At 39.9% G+C, this 22,598-nt stretch overlaps 2 protein-coding genes across 2 annotated transcripts; both read right to left on the bottom strand.

Annotated features, from left to right (window-relative positions):
• Positions 1–2,116: 2,116 nt before the first annotated feature.
• LOC107811772 (subtilisin-like protease SBT3.5) lies at positions 2,117–4,665 on the bottom strand. Its single transcript, XM_075253668.1, has 2 exons — positions 4,391–4,665; positions 2,117–2,887 (listed from the first exon to the last, which is right to left on the bottom strand). Exons 1-2 carry the CDS (start codon positions 4,485–4,487, stop codon positions 2,301–2,303), a joined length of 684 nt encoding a protein of 227 aa, XP_075109769.1. The 5' UTR covers positions 4,488–4,665; the 3' UTR covers positions 2,117–2,300.
• A 7,272-nt stretch (positions 4,666–11,937) lies between these two features.
• LOC142161692 (subtilisin-like protease SBT3.17) lies at positions 11,938–13,073 on the bottom strand. The gene is made up of 2 exons (XM_075253669.1): positions 12,726–13,073; positions 11,938–12,626 (listed from the first exon to the last, which is right to left on the bottom strand). Exons 1-2 carry the CDS (start codon positions 12,915–12,917, stop codon positions 12,171–12,173), a joined length of 648 nt encoding a protein of 215 aa, XP_075109770.1. The 5' UTR covers positions 12,918–13,073; the 3' UTR covers positions 11,938–12,170.
• Between the last annotated feature and the right edge of the window lie 9,525 nt (positions 13,074–22,598).

The following is a 22,598-nucleotide window of genomic DNA, read 5'->3' as shown; positions in this document are numbered from 1 at the left end:
ACGCGATTGCGACTTCACCTCTGTGATCGTATAGAACAACTCCACCTTTGCCCCAATTAAGCCTACGCGATCACAAACTCCTCTTCGCGATCACAAAGAATAACTCTTTTGCAACGGAAAACCAGCAAAATCTAATAATCTCTCAAGTCCAAAAATGTCCCGTTGGGCATCCGAATCACACCCGAAGCCCTCGGAACTTCAACCAAACATAGCAACAAGTCACATATCACCATTCAAACTTATTCAAACCTTCAGAACGCTCAAAACAACATCAAAACACCAAATCATCCTCGGATTCGAGCCTAAGGATTTCCAAACTTCCGAATTCCGCAAACGATGCCGAAACCTATCAAACTTCACCCGAATGACCTGAAATATTTCGCACACATAACGAATGACATAATAGACCTAATCCAATTTCCAAAATTTCATTCCGACCCTGATATCAAGAATTCCACTACCGACCGGAAAACGCCAAATTTCTAATTTCGCCAATTCAAGCCTAAATCTACCATGAACCTCTAAAATACATTCTGAACATGCTCCTAAGTCCAAAATCATCTAACGAAGCTATCTGAATCATCAAAATTTACATTAGAGACCTTCTACACATAAGTCAACATCCGGTTTACTTTTGCCACTTAAGCTCCTAAATTAGAGACTAAGTGTCTCATATCACTCCAAGACCATTCCGAACACAGAACAACTAACCCGATATGATGAAATATAGCTGAGCAACATATAAGGGAACAGAAATGGGGGAAACGGGGCTAAAACTCATGAAACGACCGACCAGATCGTTACTCACGGCTCCTCTATGCTAGAATTGCATTATCTCAAACTATCCTATAATGGAACCCTCATATGTTCTTTATTTTTAGCATAGACAAAGCTCATCCAAAAAGGTTCCAAATCGCCTTTTTTAATAAACTTCATAGTAACCAATTGATGATCATTTGCTATGACGGTAGCCTCAAACTCAGCAGACCAAAACAACCAAATTTTACCATTAACATTAGCCCTACACTTCTCCAAACCCAATGCTCTTCTATACTGCTCAATTTCTGTAGCTTCGACAAATGACTCCTGAACTGAAACAATCTTAATTTTATACATTCTTACTAAAAAAATTGATCTTGCAAAATCCCCTCTGGTCTTAACACCCCCTTATATTCTATATGATCGTCTCAATTATGGGGGTGTTTAGTGGTTTGGGCACAACTTTGGGATTCATTTACTTTGGCTCTTGTTAAGGGGCCAATAATGGCATCCTTTCTAAATTCTCTTTTTCTCTGGGATAGATTTCGTTTCACGAAATGATCATTTCTATGTTGTATAATAGCATCATTAGTGTCTATTTTGTTCAGGAAGAGCCAGGAACAAAAGCCTTGACAAGTTCTTCCTCATCTGTTGAATTGCATTCCTCGTACTCATCCACCTCTTCAAATCCACTATCTTCATCTTGATTAGCATCAACAGTATTGTCAGCCTCCTCTGTATCCAACAGGGCCCCATAGATAAATTTGTTCCTATTTAATCTTCACTTCACTATTTAACATTAAAAAAAGGAAAAGAAAAACATGAAGAAAACTAGGAGTAACTAATTAGACATCTATATCCACTTGCTTTCTCGTTTTCTTCCGGAAAAATATACTCATACGACATAGTAAGTTCTTTTTCCTTCTAAAAAAATTGCATGTCATCACTACATGCTACGTTTCTAAAGCTAAACTGGGTACTTTTTTCTTTACACCTCTACTTGCTTTCTCAAAGATAGCATATATATAGTTTTTAGTCTTTTCTACTTTTATGACAGTGATTAATATAGGCTCTTGTTCTTTATCCCTACCGGCAATTGCATTAACAGTTTGTAGTTTGTCACTAAAAAATGGAAAAATATATAGTATCTTTAAATAAGTTTATTATGACTTAAATATGGTTTCGGATAAGATGAAGTTGGAACTGCGTAAAAATGAGAAATATTTCCAAGTCTTCTACCCACATGTAATATTGTCTAGTTATCGATTTGCAGGCGGCATGAACAATACAGAATCATAAACTATAAAAAAGCACAAATGATCTTCGACATTTCAGAAATATTAAAGTCGTTCTTATTTATTGATTCTTCAGTTCTCTATCTAATTACATCAAGCAAAAAAAAAAAAGGAAAAGAAAAACATGAAAACGAACTAAGAGGGAGGGGGTTTGAGCAACAAGCACACTATACACCCTTTTCTTCTAACAAATTGCGTGTCATCACTCCATGCCACACTTCTAAAGCAAAATCTTTTTTCTTTAATTTACGCATCTATTTGCTTTCTCACTGCAATAGGAATTCTAACAAAATGCTTGCCATCACTCCACGCCAAACTTCCAAAGGTAAATTTAGTGCTACTTTGGTGAGTAGATGTGATTTTGACCTCAAAAGAAATCTTCTTTGTCTTGGCGTTAAATTTCAAGACTTCTGGACTTACTTTAATAGCAGTATTTCTCGGAGGTTTCACTAATACTTTGTATATGGAGTTGACATTTCCAACATTTGTAACAGTTCTCTTGACAGTAATTGAGTTCTTGAGGTTTGGAATAGATATTGAAGGGAGATTCAAATCCAACCTAGGGGGGACTTTTTTCGGACATACAACGCCTCCTGCTGCAGATGAATTTTTGCTAGAGGATAAATATGTAGTTGCATCATAAACCATATCATTACTATAGCCTAAGCTACAAAGATAATTCAAATAATCATCTTTATCCATGTCATAGACTAAACCAGGATCCGTCGCTCTATTTGGATTACAAATTCCACCTCCGAAATCAAATGGATCAGCTAGTTTGTCTCCTGCTCCTTCTGAAAAGATTTCAGTTGTATATGTGTCCTCGTTCCATGCTACATGTACAGTTAAAATATTTGTTATTAGATCTGACGTTGCCAAAAGATAAAAAAGCTACTTGAACTATATATCATTTTTATTGGTCTTATTATATGTTTATGCCAAAAAGTCCCAAAGTAGAATTACTTTATTTTGTTTACATAAATTTAGTGTCAAAAGTCAAAATAAAGGTTATCTTAGCACAAGATAGAGATTTCGATAAATAGATATTGGGATTTTTTTACACCATTAGTGTATGTAATTTAAACCCATATGAAAAGATGTTGAAAGGAAGGAAAGACTATTCATTTCAAAGTTTAACTTATGTACGGTGACAGTATAAATTTATTTTTGCATTATTAAATTTAAAGTAATCTATAACAATAGATAATTATTTTTAATAAGCATAATTTGATAACCTAGAAAACTTAGTAAACAACATGTTGTAAATAGGTTAAATACACTAATTAGAGCCATCAATATGGGCTTGGCCCGTTGGGTCAGCCCAGCCCAACCCGTAATTTAGCAGGACTGGGCTAGAGTTTTTGGAGCCCATTTAAAAACGAGGCTTTTAAGCTCGGTCCGAGTAAGCCCATGGCCCGTGAGGCTTGATTGAGGTTGGGTTGGGCCGGCCCGTGGGTCTAATAAAAATATGTATTTTAAAATATATAAAATATAAAAAGTATATGATACAAAAAATAACAAAAAGAATATCTCAAGCTTAAAGTTTATTAAGTTCATCATATTAAAAGAAGTCTTAAAACGTTAATTAGTTTTAAAAATTTAATTATTCTTAATATTTAACTTATTAATATTGCAAACGAATTGTAGATGTAGATGAAAGTGAAGATTTTAAGACAAACTTCTCACAAGCGGATTCAAATGTATTTGATGAAGATGATGTGTTGAAGCATCATGGACGTTCTTTTAAATAGTTTGTTTTGAGTTTTGACTTTTAGTGAATGAAATATAGTATTGTCTTTCACATTTTTAGTGTTTATTGTGATATATTGAAATAGTATAAAAATTAGTTATTAAGTTTTGTGAAATTTTCCCAATAAGATTTTTTTAACTTTTAAATATTTATCTTTTTTTAAATTAGAACTTAAATAAAAAATAAAAAAATATTTTATAAAAATGATGGGCCAGCCCGTGGGGGCCCACGGTCCACATAGGGCTGAGGTGGGCTGACCATTATAAGGCCCATCAAAATGGTGGGCTAGCCCAGCCCAGCCCGTCAATTGCTAAAGCCCACATGGATTGGGATGGGCTAGCCCTGTTCTGCCCATATTGACAGCTCTAACACTAATCGTGCAAAAATAACGCATCTACGTTACATTATCTTCTCAATGAAACAATATAAGATATGAGATTAGGTTATATATAATAATAGTGTATAAGTTTTTTTAACAATGGTTAACTCTTCATACTTGATAGTTTAATATGATAACTTATAATTATAACAAGTTGAACTGCATATATAGTATAAATATTATCTACTTAAATTGATAAGATATTACCAGTAGTCACAAGTGCGGATTTGATAGCTGCAGGAGACCGATTAGGATGTGCAACTTTGAGGAGTGCCACAATTCCCGAGACATGAGGGGTTGCCATAGATGTTCCTGACTCAAGTTTGAATCCATTGTCTCCAGAGCGAGGAATAGTTGTTGCGAGTATATTTACACCAGGAGCAGCAACATCGGGCTACAACAATATTCGGTAAATTAAACTTATAAATAAGAAATAATTAAAGAAAACAATTAAACATAGAAATGGTTATATTAAGACTTAAGAGACCCTTGTTGACGTATATTCTTTGAGAGCAGTTTTCATGTCAAAACAATGTATATTTATATATTTACCTTCAGAATTTCTGGGGTAAAGGAATTTGGGCCTCTTGATGAGAACTTAGGGTAAAAATTGCACGGGGCGCCTATTTGGTAGCCCCCATTTAATTTATACCCATATTTTTAAAAAGTTTTAACTTGTACCTACTTTTTAAACAAGTTCAGCTCCTTTTCTCCTCCCATTCAGTACCTCACCAGAAGAAAGCAAAGTTGTGTTTTAACATTTATAAATAACGATGGAATAGTAGTATCAACAAAGTGAAGAGAAAAAACAGTTCTTTATCTGCATAAATACTAAAGGAGAACTAGATTTTGATAAAAGTTGGTATCCAAGTTCTTTGTGCATTTAATCTTTCTCTTTCTGATGTTTTTTTCATCTACAGATATTTCTCTACTGGAAAAAATGGTGATATAGGATAATGAGAAACAATGAGTTGGATGGCTTCCAGCAAACTGCAACAGGCTACTACTACCAGATAAATTACTCATAAGTATGAACAAATACTTTATGACTAAAAATCTCAATGAGAATCACCAAAGTTATAGCAGCTATCTAACGAAATATCAATTTGATGCTAGCTTAAAAATATCAAGCTAGCTTAGATCTGAAGTTTTCCAGTTACAACACAAAAACTTCAGCTCTAAAGCTGAAGTTTCCAGTTACAACACAAAAACTTCAGCTCTAGAGCTGAACTTCAGGCCCGGCTACTAGAATGCTGAAGTTTTGCGTGATTGTCTTTGCTACTTCAGCCCCGTGTGCTGAAGTTATGCGAAAAAGCGGGTACGCTAGCAAATTTTTTGTAAAGCAAACACAAGTTAAAATGTGACACAAAAAACGGGTATAGATACAAATACCCCAAACTTAGGCCCCTTTAGGACTGTCTTCTTATCCTCAAGAACTTCAGATTGGCCCAATTTAATCATAGGATCTTGGTTACTGTTGCAAACAGAAAAAGTCAATGCGCTGTTATATAACAACTAAAGGTGCTTTGACATGATATACAAGCCATTTACTAATATCTTTTTCTAAAGAATATTTGATGTAATGCTTATTTTCAGGACCTAAGAAGTCATACAAAGATCGATAAAAAACAGGAAGAAGAAAAAAAAAGGAGAAGGAGAAATATTATATGCATACTTGGATTTACAATTTATAAAATAATCAACAATTTGGTTTCCTTGCTCGAACTCGACGGCAATAAATGGTATAGGGACAGCAACAATTTGATTAAAGTCTTCGATTCCATCAAGAGGGGGCATAGCATAAATAAAAGCCGAAACTACTGTATTATTTAGTGCTATCAAATATCCAATAATATCCGCTTTGGTTTGCGAGAAAAGCATGACAACTTTTCCTTTTACTTCATTGGCAATAGTCATGACGTCTTTAGGACTGCAAATGGAAAATGAAATTGTAAACAAAATTAAAAGGTAAAATGGTAAGGGCTTAGTACTTGTAATCCATACTTATTGGATAATAAAATATACATTTCACTTACTTTGTTATATAGCCAGGAAAGACTAAAGGAGCAAAGTCACTCCTTCCCTTCCCTTTAATAAGTCCTTGACCCAACAATCACTCAAATTGTTTAAAAGTCCATACTAGTAAGTACAAGAAAAAACTAAAAAAGTAATCATCAATTTAGTGATCAAAGTTTTAACTGATACAATAACAATAACTATTATGCGTCTATCCCAATCGAGATAGATGATGATGTCCATCTCATTGAAGAAGTATTAGGCATGTGCCTAATAAAAGTTTCTTTGGTTTGATAACCAACCTTATTGATTTGGTTTGGTTAGGTAGTCAACCTTGTTGAGTTAGTTTGATTTGGTAGCCAACCTTGTTAGAATTTCTTTGATTTGGTAGCCAACTTTGTTGAATTGTGAAAAGTGTGTGTAAATTGTCAAATATTGTAAGCTTTAGAGAATGAAGCTTTGGCTATAAAAGGAGAGTTTCAACTCTCATTTCTTCACACCAACAAAGAGAGAAAGAAAGAGTGTGGTTTCACAGACAGGGTATAAGAAAATAGTCTGTGAGAAAAATAGAGAGTGAGCGATATTGTAGTGAGGTGGGAATATTAAAAAAGGGTTATTTCTTTTGAGTGTTGTAGTGGTCTTTGGAGTATTTTACTCTAACCTACAAAGAGTAAAATTCCTTACTATAGAGATATCAGTTGCTCCTCTCGGGGCCGTGATTTTTTCCCTTATTAAAAGGGTTTTCCACGTAAAAATCTTAGTGTCGTTGTTACTGTTTTATTCTTGTTAATTACCGTATCTCGATGCTACATTATAATTCCGCTTATATTACCATGAATATTATTTATGTGAGGGTTTATTCCCAACAACTGGTATCAGAGCACAGGTTCTGCTCGTTCACTGAAATACTATTCACTATCGGTAGTTCTACACTCGATGAAAAATAAAAATGTCCGAAGTAAAGTACGAGGTAGCAAAATTCAACGGAGATAACGGTTTCTCAACATGGCAAAGAATGATGAGGGATTTGCTCATCCAACAAGGATTACACAAGGTACTAGATGCTAATATCAAAAGGCCTGATACCATGAAAGCTGAGGATTGGGCTGACTTGGATGAAAGAGCTGCTAGTGCAATCAGGTTGCACTTATCAGATGATGTGGTAAATAACATCATTGATGAAGACACTGCCCGTGGAATTTGGACAAGGTTGGAAAGCCTATACATGTCCAAAACGCTGACAAATAAATTGTACTTGAAGAAGCAGTTATATGCCCTACATATAGGTGAAGGTATGAATTTTTTGTCAAATTTAAATGTGTTTAATGGACTAATCACACAGCTTGCCAACCTCAGAGTGAAAATCAAGGAAGAAGATAAAGCCATTTTGCTATTGAACTCGTTGCCATCTTCGTACGATAATTTGGCAACAACCATCCTGCACGGTAAGACTACTATTGAATTGAAAGATGTCACATTGGCTCTTTTACTCAATGAGAAGATGAGAAAGAAGCCTGAAAATCAAGGACATGCTCTCATTACAGAAGGTAGAGGCAGGAGTTATCAAAGGAGTTCGAAAAACTATGGTAGATCCGGAGCTCGTGGGAAGTCAAAGAACCGATCCAAATCAAGAGCCAAAAATTGCTACAACTGTGATCAACCAGGTCACCTCAAAAGAGATTGCCCAAATCCAAGGAAGGGCAAAGGTGAAACCAGTGGCCAGAAGAATGATGACAACACAACCGCCATGGTGCAAAACAATGATAATATTGTCATCTTTATAAATGAGGAAGAGGAATGCATGCACCTGTCAGGTCCTGAGTCGGAATGGGTAGTTGACACAACGGCATCTTACCATGCCACACCAGTAAGAGATCTTTTTGCAGATATGTAGCAGGTGATTTCGGCACACTGAGAATGGGTGACACAAGTTACTCAAAGATTACGGGGATTGGTGACATTTGTATCAAGACAAATGTCGGATGCACATTGGGTCTAAAGGATGTGCGGCATGTACCTGATTTGCGGATGAACTTGATCTCGGGAATTGCTTTAGACCGAGATGGATACGAGAGCTATTTTGCAAATCAAAAGTGGAGACTCACTAAGGGATCATTGGTGATTGCAAAGGGAGTTGCTCGTGGCACGTTGTACAGGACAAATGCAGAAATATTTCAAGGTGAATTGAACGCGGCACAAGATGAGATTTCTGCAGATTTGTGGCACAAAAGAATGGGCCATATGAGCGAGAAGGGATTGCAGATTCTTGCCAAGAAATCACTTATTTCATATGCCAAAGATACAACGGTAAAACCTTGTGACTACTGTTTATTTGGTAAGCAACATAGAGTCTCATTTCAGACATCGTCTGAAAGAAAATTGAATATACTTGATTTAGTATATTCTGATGTTTGTGGCCCAATTGAAATTGAATCAATGGGCAGTAACAAATATTTTTTTACTTTTATTGATAATACTTCACGAAAATTATGGGTTTATATTTTGAAAACCAAAGATCAGGTGTTGCAAGTTTTTCAGAAGTTTCATGCTCTAGTAGAAAGGGAGACGGGTCGAAAGCTAAAGCGTATCCGAAGTGACAATGGAGGTGAGAACACTTCAAGGAAATTTGAAGAGTATTGTTCAAGTCATGGGATCAGACATGAAAAGACAGTTCCTGGAACCCCGCAACACAATGGCATAGCCGAGAGGATGAACCGCACCATTGTAGAGAAGGTGAGAAGCATGCTTAGAATGGCTAAACTGCTTAAGTCATTATGGGGTGAAGTAGTTCAAACAACCTGTTACCTGATCAATAGGAGTCCATCAGTTCCGTTGGCATTTGACATCCCAGAGAGAGTTTGGACCAACAAGGAGGTGTCCTACTCGCATCTGAAGGTGTTCGGTTGTAGAGCTTTTGCACATGTACCAAAAGAGCAGAGAACAAAGCTGGATGATAAATCTGTTCCATGCATATTTATCGGATATAAAGATGAAGAGTTAGGGCACAGATTGTGGGATCCTGTAAAGAAGAAGGTCATCAGAAGCAGAGATGTAGTCTTTCGAGAAAGTGAAGTTGGAACTGATGTCGATATGTTAGAAAAGGCGAAAAATGGTATAATTCCTAACCTTTTTACTATTCCTTCTACTTCTAACAATCCCACAAGTGCAGAAAGTACGACCGACGAGGTTGTCGAGCAGGGGGAGCAACCTGGTGAGGTTATTGAGCAGGGGGAGCAACTTGATGAAGCTGTCGAGGAAGTGGAGCACCCCACTCAGGGAGAAGAACAACCTCAACCTCTGAGGAGATCAGAGAGGTCAAGGGTAGAGTCATGCAAGTACCCTTCCACAGAGTATGTCCTCATCAGTGATGAGAGGGAGCCAGAAAGTCTTAGAGAGGTGTTGTCCCATCCAGAAAAGAAGCAGTGGATGAAAGCTATGCAAGAAGAGATGGAATCTCTACAGAAAAATGGCACTTACAAGTTGGTTGAACTTCCAAAGGGTAAAAGACCACTGAAATGCAAATGGGACTTTAAACTCAAGAAAGATGGAAATGGCAAGCTGGTCAAATACAAAGTTCGATTGGTGGTTAAACACTTTGAACAGAAGAAACGTATTGATTTTGACGAAATTTTCTCACTTGTTATCAAAATGACTTTTATTCGAACAATTTTGAGCTTAGCAACTAGCCTAGATCTTGAAGTGGAGCAGTTAGATGTGAAAACTGCATTTCTTCATGGAGATTTGGAAGAAGAGATTTATATGGAGCAGCCAGAAGGATTTGAAGTAGCTGTAAAGAAACACATGGTGTGCAAATTGAATAAGAGTCTTTATGGATTGAAGCAGGCACCAAGGCAGTGGTACATGAAGTTTGACTCATTCATGAAAAGTAAAACATACCTAAAGACCTACTCTGATCCATGTGTATACTTCAAAAGATTTTCTGAGAATAACTTTATTATATTGTTGTTCTATGTGGATGACATGTTAATTGTAGGAAAAGACAAGGGGCTGATAGCAAATTTGAAGGGAGATCTGTCCAAGTCATTTGATATGAAGGACTTGGGCCCAGCACAACAAATTATAGGGATGAAGATTGTTCGAGAGAGAACAAGTAGAAAGTTCTGGCTATCTCAGAAGAAGTACATTGAACGTGTACTAGAACGCTTCAACCTGAAAAATGCTAAGCCAGTCAGCACACCTCTTGCTAGTCATCTAAAGTTGAGCAAAAAGATGTGTCCAACAACAGTGGAAGAGAAAGGGAACATGGCTAGAGTTCATTATTCTTCAGCAGTCGGAAGCTTGATGTATGCAATGGTATATACTAGACCTGATATTGCTCACGCAGTTGGTGTTGTCAGCAGGTCTTTTGAAAATCCTGGAAAGGACCATTGGGAAGCAGTCAAATGGATACTTAGGTACCTGAGAGGTACCACAAGAGATTGTTTGTGCTTTGGAGGATCTGATCCAATCTTGAAGGGCTATACATATGCTGATATGGCAAGTGACATTGACAACAGAAAATCCACTACTGGATATTTGTTTACATTTTTAGGGGGAGCTATATCATGGCAGTCTAAGTTGCAGAAGTGTGTTTCACTATCAACAACTGAAGCAGAGTACATTGCCGCTACAGAAACTGGCAAGGAGATGGTATGGCTCAAATGGTTCCTTCAAGAGCTTGGATTGCATCAAAAGGAGTATGTCGTCTATTGTGACAGTCAAAGTGCAATAGACCTTAGCAAGAACTCTATGTACGATGCAAGGACCAATCACATTGATGTGAGATATCATTGGATTCGAGAAATGGTAGATGATGAATCTCTAAAAGTCTTGAAGATTTCTACTAGTCAGAATCCCGCAGATATGCTGACCAAGGTGGTACCAAGGAACAAGTTCGAGCTATGCAAAGAACTTGTCGGCATGCACTCAAACTAGTAGATAATGCTACCTCCTCTAGATGAATGAGACTGGAGGGGGAGATTGATGATGTTCATCTCATTGAAGAAGTATTAGGCATGTGCCTAATAAAAGTTTCTTTGGTTTGGTAGCCAACCTTATTGACTTGGTTTGTTTAGGTAGTCAACCTTGTTGAATTGGTTTTGTTTGGTAGCCAACCTTGTTAGAATTTCTTTGGTTTGGTAGCCAACTTTGTTGAATTGTGAAAAATGTGTGTAAATTGTCAAATATTGTAGGCTTTAGAGAGTGAAGCTTTGACTATAAAAGGAGAGCTTCAACTCTCATTTCTTCACACCAACAAAGAGAGAAATAAAGAGTGAGGTTTCACAGACAGGGTATAAGAAAATAGTCTGTGAGGAAAATAGAGAGTGAACGATATTGTAGTGAGGTAGGAATATCAAAAGAGGGTTATTTCTTTTGAGTGTTGTAGTGGTCTTTGGAGTATTTTACTCCGACCTACAAAGAGTAAAATTCCTTACTATAGTGATATCAGTTGCTCCTCTCGGGGCCGTGGTTTTTTCCCTTATTAAAAAGGTTTTCCACGTAAAAATCTTGGTGTCGTTGTTATTCTTTTATTCTTGTTAATTACCGTATCTCGGTGCTACATTATTATTCTGCTTTTATTACCGTGAATATTATTTCTGTGAGGGTTTATTCCCAACAATAGAGTAGTTTATATGAGTTCTTGTTATTCATGATGCAACAAAACAACAACAACAACAACAACAACAACAACAACAACAACAAAACTCGTCCCAAGGACAATATCATATAAAAAACATATTTCACTCGCATATTATAGAAGTTCTCTTCCTATATTTTCTGCTAGCATATAAATCTCTAGAACATACACACATATTCTTGTATATATGATTAAAGCTTAATCTCAACTTATTACAATTGATGTGGCTTATATAGATAGTTTTCTTCTTTTATGCCCTATTTCACGCTAAGTTTGAATAGATTCCAAAAGTTATAGGTTCGAGACAACTTTCTTTCATATTTTAAGCCAATCTCAACCCATTTTAACACTTACACTAAAAGTGATAAAAGTTTTAACATAACAGAAAAGCCTTACTAGTATTGTCTTGTTGTTGCCAAGTGTTAAAGGAGTAACAATTTGTGTATCGTTGTTGCTAGCAGCAACCGTTATAAGCCATGGAGAAGTATTGGCGATTGTGTTTGAATTAGGTCCACTATTTCCTCCAGCAGCAACAACAGGTATGCTATGGGATACTGCATAAAACGATCCTATGCCCAATATACTTTTGGCATGAACTTCATCAAAAGTTAAAGGACCACTACCAAGAGATGCTGACAATATATCAACCCCGTCATCAAAAGTTAAAGGACCACTACCAAGAGATGCTGACAATATATCAACCCCGTCTCTTATGGCATCATCAATAGCAGCAAGAATATCAGCACCATTTCTACCAGATGGCACACCATTTTTGTCTCTCCGGGATACCTGTTTAAAACATAATTAATATTATTAAAAAAGTATACAAAAGTATTTTGTTTGTTATTTAAGCTTTTAGCTGAAATGGTCACACACTTCAAACAATACCTTATAAATAGCTAATCGTGCAAGTGGTGCTCCTCCTCGTGTTGTCCCCATGTTAAGACCATAGTATTGAAGATTGTTAACATAAGAACCAGCAGTTGTGTAGGCAACATGTGTACCATGTCCAGTGTTATCTAATGATGATAAATTATATAATTGCCTGACCATTGTCTCGTTTAGTTTCCTTTCTTCCATCAATCCCTTTATGTACCAACGAGCTCCAATGAACTTTCTGTTTCAATGTTTTGTGGCATTGAAATTTCCTTCAGATATGCATTTACCTTTCCATCGAGATGGAATCGGACCTAGTCCCTCATCGTTAAAAGCTTCCTAATCTCCCCATATACCTATAAAAAGTTGGTTCTTTTTAGAGTTAAAGTACTCTATGTTGCTCGGATCCTATAAACATGCTGCTGTCCCATGTTGGATATATTCTTCAAACTGTATTTATATATTGAGGATCCAATACAGGTATGGCGATATCTTTGGAGGATCGAAACAACATATTTCAAAATGCAAGTGTTAGTATAAAACATATTTATACTATCCGAGCATATACAGTTAAATCTTCTACTCCCTCTGTTTCAATTTATGTGAACCTGTTTAATTGGGCACGAAATATAAGGGAAAAAAAGACTTTTGGAATTTGTTGTCATGACCCAGAATTCCCACCCTCGGGAGTCGTGATGGCGCCTACTCGTAGAAGCTAGGCAAGCCACGAACTTAGAAATCTTTAACTCTTCTGTTTTAATCCTTTTTACAGCTTATATTAGCAAGTGATAAACATCTAAATGACAGCGGAATATGAGATTTAAGCGGAAGTCTTAAATAAAAATAAAACCAAAATGTTTCGAAAGTCATCACATGCCTCTACCCAGAAACTGGTGTCACATTATCCACGGACTACTAAGAGTACTACATACAACAGTTTGAAGGAAAAATAACATTGTTTGTCTCGGATACATGAGATAACAGAACATAATAAAAGATAGAGGAGACGTTAGGCCTGCAGACGCCTGCAGGAGTACCTCGGAATCTCTGTAGACTGAAGGCTGGCTCCAAGCTACTGATCAAGCGTTGCTCCTGTATCTGCACATAAGTGCAGAGTGTAGCATCAGCACAACTGACTCCATGTGCTGGTAAGTGTCTGGCCTAACCCCGACGAGGTAGTGACGAGGCTAGGACCAGACTCCAAATAAACCTGTGCGGTTATATAATATAGAGCGGAAATATAAACAGGTAATAACAGTTTAAAAGGGAGGGGGAAACATGTTTCGGGGAAACATATCAATTCTATCAGGAACTTAATAAAGTATGAAAGAACACTCGATGTCTACAATCAATACGATAACAACACTGTTGTGGCGCGTAACCCAATCCCTTATCATTTCACATTGTTGCGGCGTGCAACCCGATCCACACATATAACTGTTGCGGTGTGCAACCCGATCCAATATAATATCTATTGCGGCGTGCATCTCAATCCAATATAATATCTATTGCGGCGTACAACCCGATCCACATATATAACTGTTGCAGTGTGCAACCCGATCCAATATAATATATGTTGCGGCGTGCAACCCGATCTAGTATAATATCTAATAATGTTGCGCCGCGCAACCCGTTCCAAATATACAGTCAACAATAATCATAATTAACCGTCCCGGCAAGGGATCAACAATAGACTACACTATCCCGGCAAGAGAACTCAACAGTACAAGTATATACGTCCCGGCAAGGGAGAAAATGCCATAACCAAACTTGTTCCAACATCTAACTATCTCAACTATAACTCAACTAGTTTCAACATCTAATTACCTCAGCTATAACTAAACTTGTTACAACACCTAACTACCCAGCTATAACCAAACTTGTTACAATACCTAACACGAAGAATCATCAACCTAAGCGTCCGTAATATCAATTTAGAACACAATGCAAGGGAACCTCAACTCAACAATAGCGCGGCAAGGGGTCAACATAATGATCTATTCTCTTTCTTACTTTTACTTCACAATTCACTTCACAACTCGAGCCAATGCTCTAGAGATTCGATTATCACTTATACTTTCACAATTCGTTATACAACTGGAGCCAACGCTCCTCAATGTTCATAGGTCACAATTCTTTTCACAACTTTACACAACAAAGAGAAATCTTCACCAAGGCATGAATAATACAACGAGATCATGAAAATCACAAGATAAGACTCACGATCATGCTTGACACCAATGCATAGATACTCGTCACCATGCCTATATGTCGTACTCGACAAGAAACAAATAGCAAATAGGACATAACTCCTAATCCCTCAAGCTAAGGTTAGACCAAACACTTACTTCGATGCCACGAACACAACTCAAGGTTCAATTATAGCTTTACCCCTTGATTTCCCTGCCAATTCGTTTGTATCTAGTCACAAATTACTTAATTACATCAATAAACACTAAATGAATCAACCCCAATGCATGAAAATGAGTTTTCCAAAGTTTTATCCAAAAAGTCAAAAATATGTGGATCGAACCAAAACCCGAAGTTCGAACCAAAACCCAATTACCCATTCCCCCACGAACCCAAATATATGATTTGTTTTGAAATAGGACCTCAAATGGAGGTCCAAATCCCCAATTTTTGAAAAACCTAGGTTTTACCCAAAACACCCAGTTACCCCCATGAAAATATTTGGTTTTAAGTTGAAATTATGTTAAAAGATGTTAATGATTTAAGAAAACTAGTTAAAAACGACTTACAATTGATTTGGAGAAGAAAGGTTGTTTGAAAAATCACCTCTTATATTTTTGGGGTTTTGAAAAAAGCAAAATAACTGAAAATCTCGTCCATTTATACCCCTCTCAGACCCCCTGTGCAGAACGCACAAAGTCGATTTCGGCAGCACAGCAGCTCCCTATGCGGACCGCACAAAGTCGACCGCGGCCACACAACCTTCACCGCGCACCGCACAAGGTTGACCACGGACCGCACCGGAGGGTTCAGAGACATGCAACTTCTGGTTTTAAGCCTACAACATCTGAAACCTACCCGAAACTCACCCGAACCCTCGGAACTTCAAACCAAGTGTGCATACTACTCAAAAACATCATATGGACCTATTCGTGCGATCACATCATCAAAACAACATGTAAAATCATGAATTAAACCTCAAAACTTAACATTTTCATCAAGAACTCTCAAAGTCCATAACTCCTCAACCGGAAGTTCAATTCACGTCAAATAAACTCCGTTTTTCACCAAAGTTCACGGAAACGTCTTAAGTCTTAATAAGACCTGTACTGGGCGCCGGAACCAAAATACGTGCCCATTACCATCATGTTCCAAGCAAATTTCATATTAAGTTTTCCTTAAACAGTTTCAGAAAATATATTCTTTTAAAAATTCATTTCTTGGGGTTGGAACCTCAGAATTCAATTCCGGGCATATGCCCAAGTCTCATATTTTCCTACGGACCCTTCGGGACCGTCAAATCACGGGCCCGGATATGTTTACCCAAAACTTTGACCGAAGTCAAATTAACTCATTTTATAACCAAAATTTTTATCATTTTTCAAAGAATTTCATATTTAAGCTTTCCGGCTACACGTCCGAACTGCGCACGCAAATCGAGGTGGCTCTAAATGAGATTTCCAAGGCCTTAGAACACATAATTTAATTTAAAGCAAGTGATGACGTCATCACATTCTCCACCTCTAAAACAACTGTTCATCCTCGAACGGACAGAAGAAGGAAGTACCTGAGTCGGGGAAAAGATGGGGATAAACGGCTCCGCATATCGGACTCGGACTCCCAGGTTGATGCCTCAGGAGGCTGACCTCTCCACTGAACACGAACAGAAGGAAATTTTTTCGACCTCAACTGATGAACCTGCCAGTCTAGAATGGATACCGGCTCTTCCTCATAAGACAAGTCCTTGTCCAACTGGACAATGCTGAAATCTAACACGTGGGATGGATCGCCGTGATATTTCTGGAGCATGGACACATGAACACTGGATGCACGTCTGATAAGCTCGACGGCAATGCAAGTTTATAAGCTACCTCTCCCACTCGATCAAGAATCTCAAACGGACCAATGAACCTAGGGATAAGCTTTCCCTTCTTCCCAAATCTCATCACACCTTTCATAGGCGACACTCGGAGCAATACCCATTCACCGACCATAAAATCCACATCTCGAACCTTGCGGTCTGTATAACTCTTTTGCATGGACTGATCTATACGAAGCCTATCCTGAATAATCCTGACCTTATCCAAGGCCTTCTGAACCAGATCTATATCCAACAACCGAGCCTCCCCCAGCTCAAACCATCTAACCGGAGATCGACACCGCCTACCATATAAAACCTCAAAAGGAGCCATCTGGATACTCGACTGGTAGCTGTTATTGTAGGCAAACTCTGCTAAAGGCAAGAACTAATGCCACGAACCTCCAAAATCGATGATGCAAGCTCGGAGCATATCCTCCAAAATCTGAATAGTCCACTCGGACTGCTCGTTCGTCTGAGGATGAAATGATGTACTCAACTCAACCTGAGTGCCCAACTCTCACTGAACTGCTCTCCAGAAACCTGAGGTAAACTGCGTAACTCAGTCCGAAATGATAGACACAGGTACACTATGAAGACGAACAATCTCCCGGATATAGATCTCAACAAACCTCTCGGATGAATAGGAGACTGCCACCGGAATGAAATGCGTCGACTTGGTCAACCTATCAACAATGACCCATATTGCGTCGAACTTCCTCCGAGTCTGCGGGAGTCCAACAACAAAGTCCATAGTGATCCGCTCCCACTTCCACTCGGGAAGCTCAATTCTCTGAAATAAACTACCAGGCCTCTAATGCTCGTACTTAACCTCCTGACAATTTAAACACCGAGCCACATATGCAACAATATCCTTCTTCATTATCTGCCACCAATAATCCCGCCGCAAATCCTGATACATTTTTGCGGCACCCTAATGAAAAGAGTACCGGGAGCTATGGGCCTCCTATAAAATTAACTCCCGAAGCCCATCCACATTTGGCACACACACTCAACCCTGCAACCTCAAAACTCCATCATCATCTAGGGTAACCTGCTTGGCACCTCCGTGCTGCACCGTGTCTCTAAGGACACACAAATGAGGATCATCATACTGCCAATCACGGATACACTCCAATAAAGAAGAACGAGCAACCGTGCAAGCTAACACCTGACTAGGCTCAGAAATATCCAATCTCATGAACTGATTAGCCAAGGCCTTAACATCCAAAGCAAGTGGCCTCTTACCGACCGGAATATAAGCAAGGCTGCCCATACTGACTGACTTCCTACTCAAGGCATCGGCCACCATATTGGCCTTTCCATGGTGATATAAGATAATGATATCATAATCATTCAACAACTCCAACCACCTCCTCTGCCTCAAATTCAGCTCGTTTTGCTTGAACAAATACTGAAGACTCTTGTGATCTGTGAACACCTCACATGCCACGCCATACAGATAATGCCTCCAAATCTTCAATGCGTGAACTATGGATGCCAACTCTAAATAATAAACTAGATAATTCTTCTCATGAATCTTCAACTGCCGCAAAGCATAGACAATGACCTTGCCATCCTGCATCAATACTGCACCAAGCCCAATACGAGAAGAATCACAATAAAATGTATAAGGCTCTGATCCTGTGCGAAAAACCAACACCGGTGTCGTAGTCAGAGCTGTCTTGAGCTTCTGAAAGCTCACCTCACACTCGTTCGACCATCTGAACTGGGCACCCTTCTGGGTTGACCTAGTCATCGGGGCTACGATAGATGAAAACCCCTCCACGAACCGGCGATAGTAACCTGTCAATCTCAAGAAACTCCGAAACTCTGTAGCTGATGCTGGTCTAGGCCAGTTCTTGACTGCCTCAATCTTCTTCGGATCCACCTGAATACCCTCTGCTGATACAACATGACCCAGGAATGGAATTGGACTCAGCCAGAACTCACACTTCGAGAACTTAGCATATAGCTGACTATCCTTTAGAGTCTGAAGAACCACTCTGAGATGTTGCTCGTGCTCCTCCCGGCTGCCAGAATATATCAAAATATCATCAATAAAGACTATCACGAACGAATCCAAATAAGGTCTGAACACCCGGTTCATCAAATCCATAAAAGCTGTCGGGGCATTTGTCAACCCGAACGACATAACCAAGAACTCATAATGCCGTACCGAGTGAGGAAAGCTGTCTTAGGGACATCAGATGCCCTAATCCTCAACTGATGGTAGCCAGATCTCAAGTCAATCTTTGAAAATACCTTGACACCCTGAAGCTGATCAAACAAATCATCAATACTCGGCAATGGATACTTATTCTTGATCGTAACCTTGTTCAATTGCCGGTAATCAATACACATCTTTATCGATCTGTCCTTTTTCTTGACAAACAACACCGGCGCACCCCACGGCGAAACACTGGGTCTAATGAAACCCTTCTCAAGCAAGTCTTGCAACTGTTCCTTCAACTCTTTCAACTCAGGCGAGGCCATACGATACGACGGGATAGAAATGGTCTGAGTGCCCGGAGCCAAATCAGTGCAAAAGTCAATATCCCTGTCGGGTGGCATACCCGACAAGTTTGAAGGGAATACCTCAGGAAACTCACGAACAACGGGCACAGAATCAATAGAGGGAATCTCCGCACTAGAATCACGAACATATGCCAAATAGGCCAAACACCCCTTCTCGACAATGCGCCGAGCCTTCACATAAGAGATAACACTACGGGTAGAATGACTAGGAGTCCTTCTCCACTCTAAATGAGGTATACCCGGTAAAGCTGAGGTCATAGTCTTGGTGTGACAGTCCAAGATAGCGTGGTAAGGTGATAACCAGTCCATCCCCAATATAACATCGAAATCGACCATGTCTAAAAGCAACAAATCTACACGAGTCTCAAGACCCCCATCACCACAATACAAGAACGATGGACTCGATCAAGTACAATGAAGTCACCTACCGGTGTAGACACATAAATGGGAACACTCAATGAATCACTAGGCATAACCAGATATGGTGCAAAATAAGATGACATACGAGTAGGTGGACCCTGGATCAAATAACACTTAAGCATCTCTATCACAAACTAGAATAATACCTGTGAAAACCGCATCTGAAGCCTCAGCCTCGGGCCTGGCTGGAAGAGCATAACATCGGGGCTAGGCCCTACCACCCTGGGCTCCATCTCTAGGAAGGCCTGCAGCTGGCTGGCCTCTACCTCTAGCAGCCTGAGCTCCACCTCTAAATCCTCTACCTCTACCTCTAGCACCTCTACCCCCACCTCTAGCTGGCTGGGCGGTCTATGGAACACCTGGTGCCTGGACCATAGCACGGGAACCCTGCTGCTGCAACTGAGTACCCACCAACCTCGGACAAGTCCTCCTGATGTGACCATACTCACCACACTCATAACATCCACCTGAGTGATATGGCTGAGGAAACTAAGACTGATTCTGGCGACCCAAATGACCACCCTGAAAACTCTGGAGCGGCGGTGCACTGATAGGAGCTGGTGGTTCACTATAAGACTGCTAATCGGAATACTGCATCTGCAGACCACGACTACCTGAAGCGCCGTGAGAGACCTGAAGAGCTGATTGAAAGGGCCTAGGAGGATGGCCTCTACTATATGAATCTCTGCCTCCAGACGAGGCACTACTGAATCTACCTGAATGACGGGGCCTCTTATCCGACCCATGACCACCTCCCTGCGACAGGACCATCTCCACTCTATGGGCCACATTGGCCGCCTCCTGAAAAGTGATCTCATTCCCAGCCTCCCTAGCCATCTGAAGGCGAATCAGCTGAATAATACCATCAATAAACCTCCTCACCCTCTCGCTCTCGGTAGGAAGTATGACAAGAGCATGGCAAGCTAAGTCGATGAACCTGGTTTGGTATTGGGTAACCATCATGGAACCCTGCTGAAGGCGCTCGAACTGCCTCCGATAAGCCTCTCGCTGAGTAATGGGGAGAAACTTCTCCAGAAATAGCTGTGTGAACTTCTCCCAAGTCAAGGCTGGCGATCCAGTTGGTCTAGCTAAGCAATAATACCTCCACCAAGTCTTGGCGGATCTAGACAAGCGAAATGTAGCAAAATCAACCCCATTGGTCTCAACAATACCCATGTTCCTGAGAACCTCGTGGCAGCTGTCTAGATAATCCTGGGGATCCTCAGTAGATGCACCACTGAAAGTTGAAGTGAAGAGCTTAGTAAACCTATCCAGCCTCCACAATGCATCGGCAGACATAACCACTCCATCACCGGTCTGAGCTACCACGCCCGACTGAACTGCTCCAACTGGCTGAACCGCTGGAGTCTGATTCTGAGGAGCTACCTGCTCCGGAGTGCGAGTAGAAGGAGTCTGGGACCATCCTCCAGCCTGAGAGATGGCTGGTGCTATAGAAAATAAGCCCGCTCGGGTGACACTCTCCATGAGGCCCACTAATCGGACAAGAGCATCCTGAAGAACTAGGTAGCAATAAACCCCTCTGGGACCTGAGCTGGGCCCACCGGAGCTACTGGGGCTGGAACCTCATTATCAAAGTCAACCTAAGGTTCCACTACTGAGGCTACTGCTCGGGGCTGAGCTCTACCCCTACCTCGGCCTCTAGCACGACCTCGGCCTACTATGCTCCTCGCGGGAGCTACTGCTGGGGCTCGGGCTGCTGAGCAGTGGATAAGGAAGCGCGCGTTCTCGCCATCTGCGAAAGAACAAAGTAGAAGTTCAATTAGCATTGAGAAACAAAACCGCACAACGAGAAAGAACAAATGTGAAGTTTTCCTAACTCTGTAGCATCTGGTGGATAAATACAGACGTCTCCGTACCGATCACTCAGACTGTACTAAGCTTGTCCGTGAATTGTGAAACCTATGTAACCTAGAGCTCTAATACCAAACTGTCACGACTCGGAATTCCCACCCTCGGGAGTCGTTATGCCACCTACTCGTAGAAGCTAGGCAAGCCACGAACTTAGAAATCTTTAACTCTTCTGTTTTAATCCTTTTTACAGCTTATATTAGCAAGTGATAAACATCTAAATGATAGCGAAATATGAGATATAAGCGGAAGTCTTAAAAAAATATAAAACCAAAATGTTTGGAAAGTCAACACATGCCTCTACCCAGAAACTGGTGTTACATTATCCACGGACTACTAAGAGTACTACATACAACAGTTTGAAGGAAAAATAACATTGTTTGTCTCGGATACATGAGATAACAGAACATAATAAAAGATAGAGGAGACACCGGGCCTGCGGATGCCTGCAGGACTACCTCAGAATCTCTGTGGACTGAAGGCTGGCTCCACAGCTACTGATCAAGCGCTACTCCTGTATCTGCACATAAGTGCAGAGTGTCGCATCAGCACAACCGACCCCGTGTGCTGGTAAGTGTCTGGCCTAACCCCGACAAGGTAGTGACGAGGCTAAGACCAGACTCCAGATAAACCTATGTAGTTATATAATATATAGCGAAAATACAAATAGGTAATAACGGTTTAAAAGGAAGGGGGAAACATGTTTCGGGGAAACATATCAATTCTATCAGGAACTTAATAAAGTATGAAAGAACACTCGATGTCTACAATCAATACGATAACCATACTGTTGCAGCGTGCAATCCGATCCCTTATCATTTAACATTTTTGTGGCGTGCAACCCGATCCACATATATACATATTGCGGCGTGCAACCCGATCCAATATAATATCTGTTGTGGCGTGCAACCCGATCCAATATAATATTTGTTGCGGTGCGCAACCTGATCCAATAAAATATCTATTGCGGCGTGCAACCCGATCCACATATATAACTGTTGCGGCGTGCA

The sequence above is a fragment of the Nicotiana tabacum genome, chromosome 5 (assembly GCF_000715075.1).
Source record: "Nicotiana tabacum cultivar K326 chromosome 5, ASM71507v2, whole genome shotgun sequence".
NCBI classification, from domain to species: Eukaryota; Viridiplantae; Streptophyta; class Magnoliopsida; order Solanales; family Solanaceae; genus Nicotiana; species Nicotiana tabacum.
The sequence above is the reverse complement of the archived record's forward strand: the minus strand, read 5'-3'. Positions and strand labels throughout refer to the sequence as shown.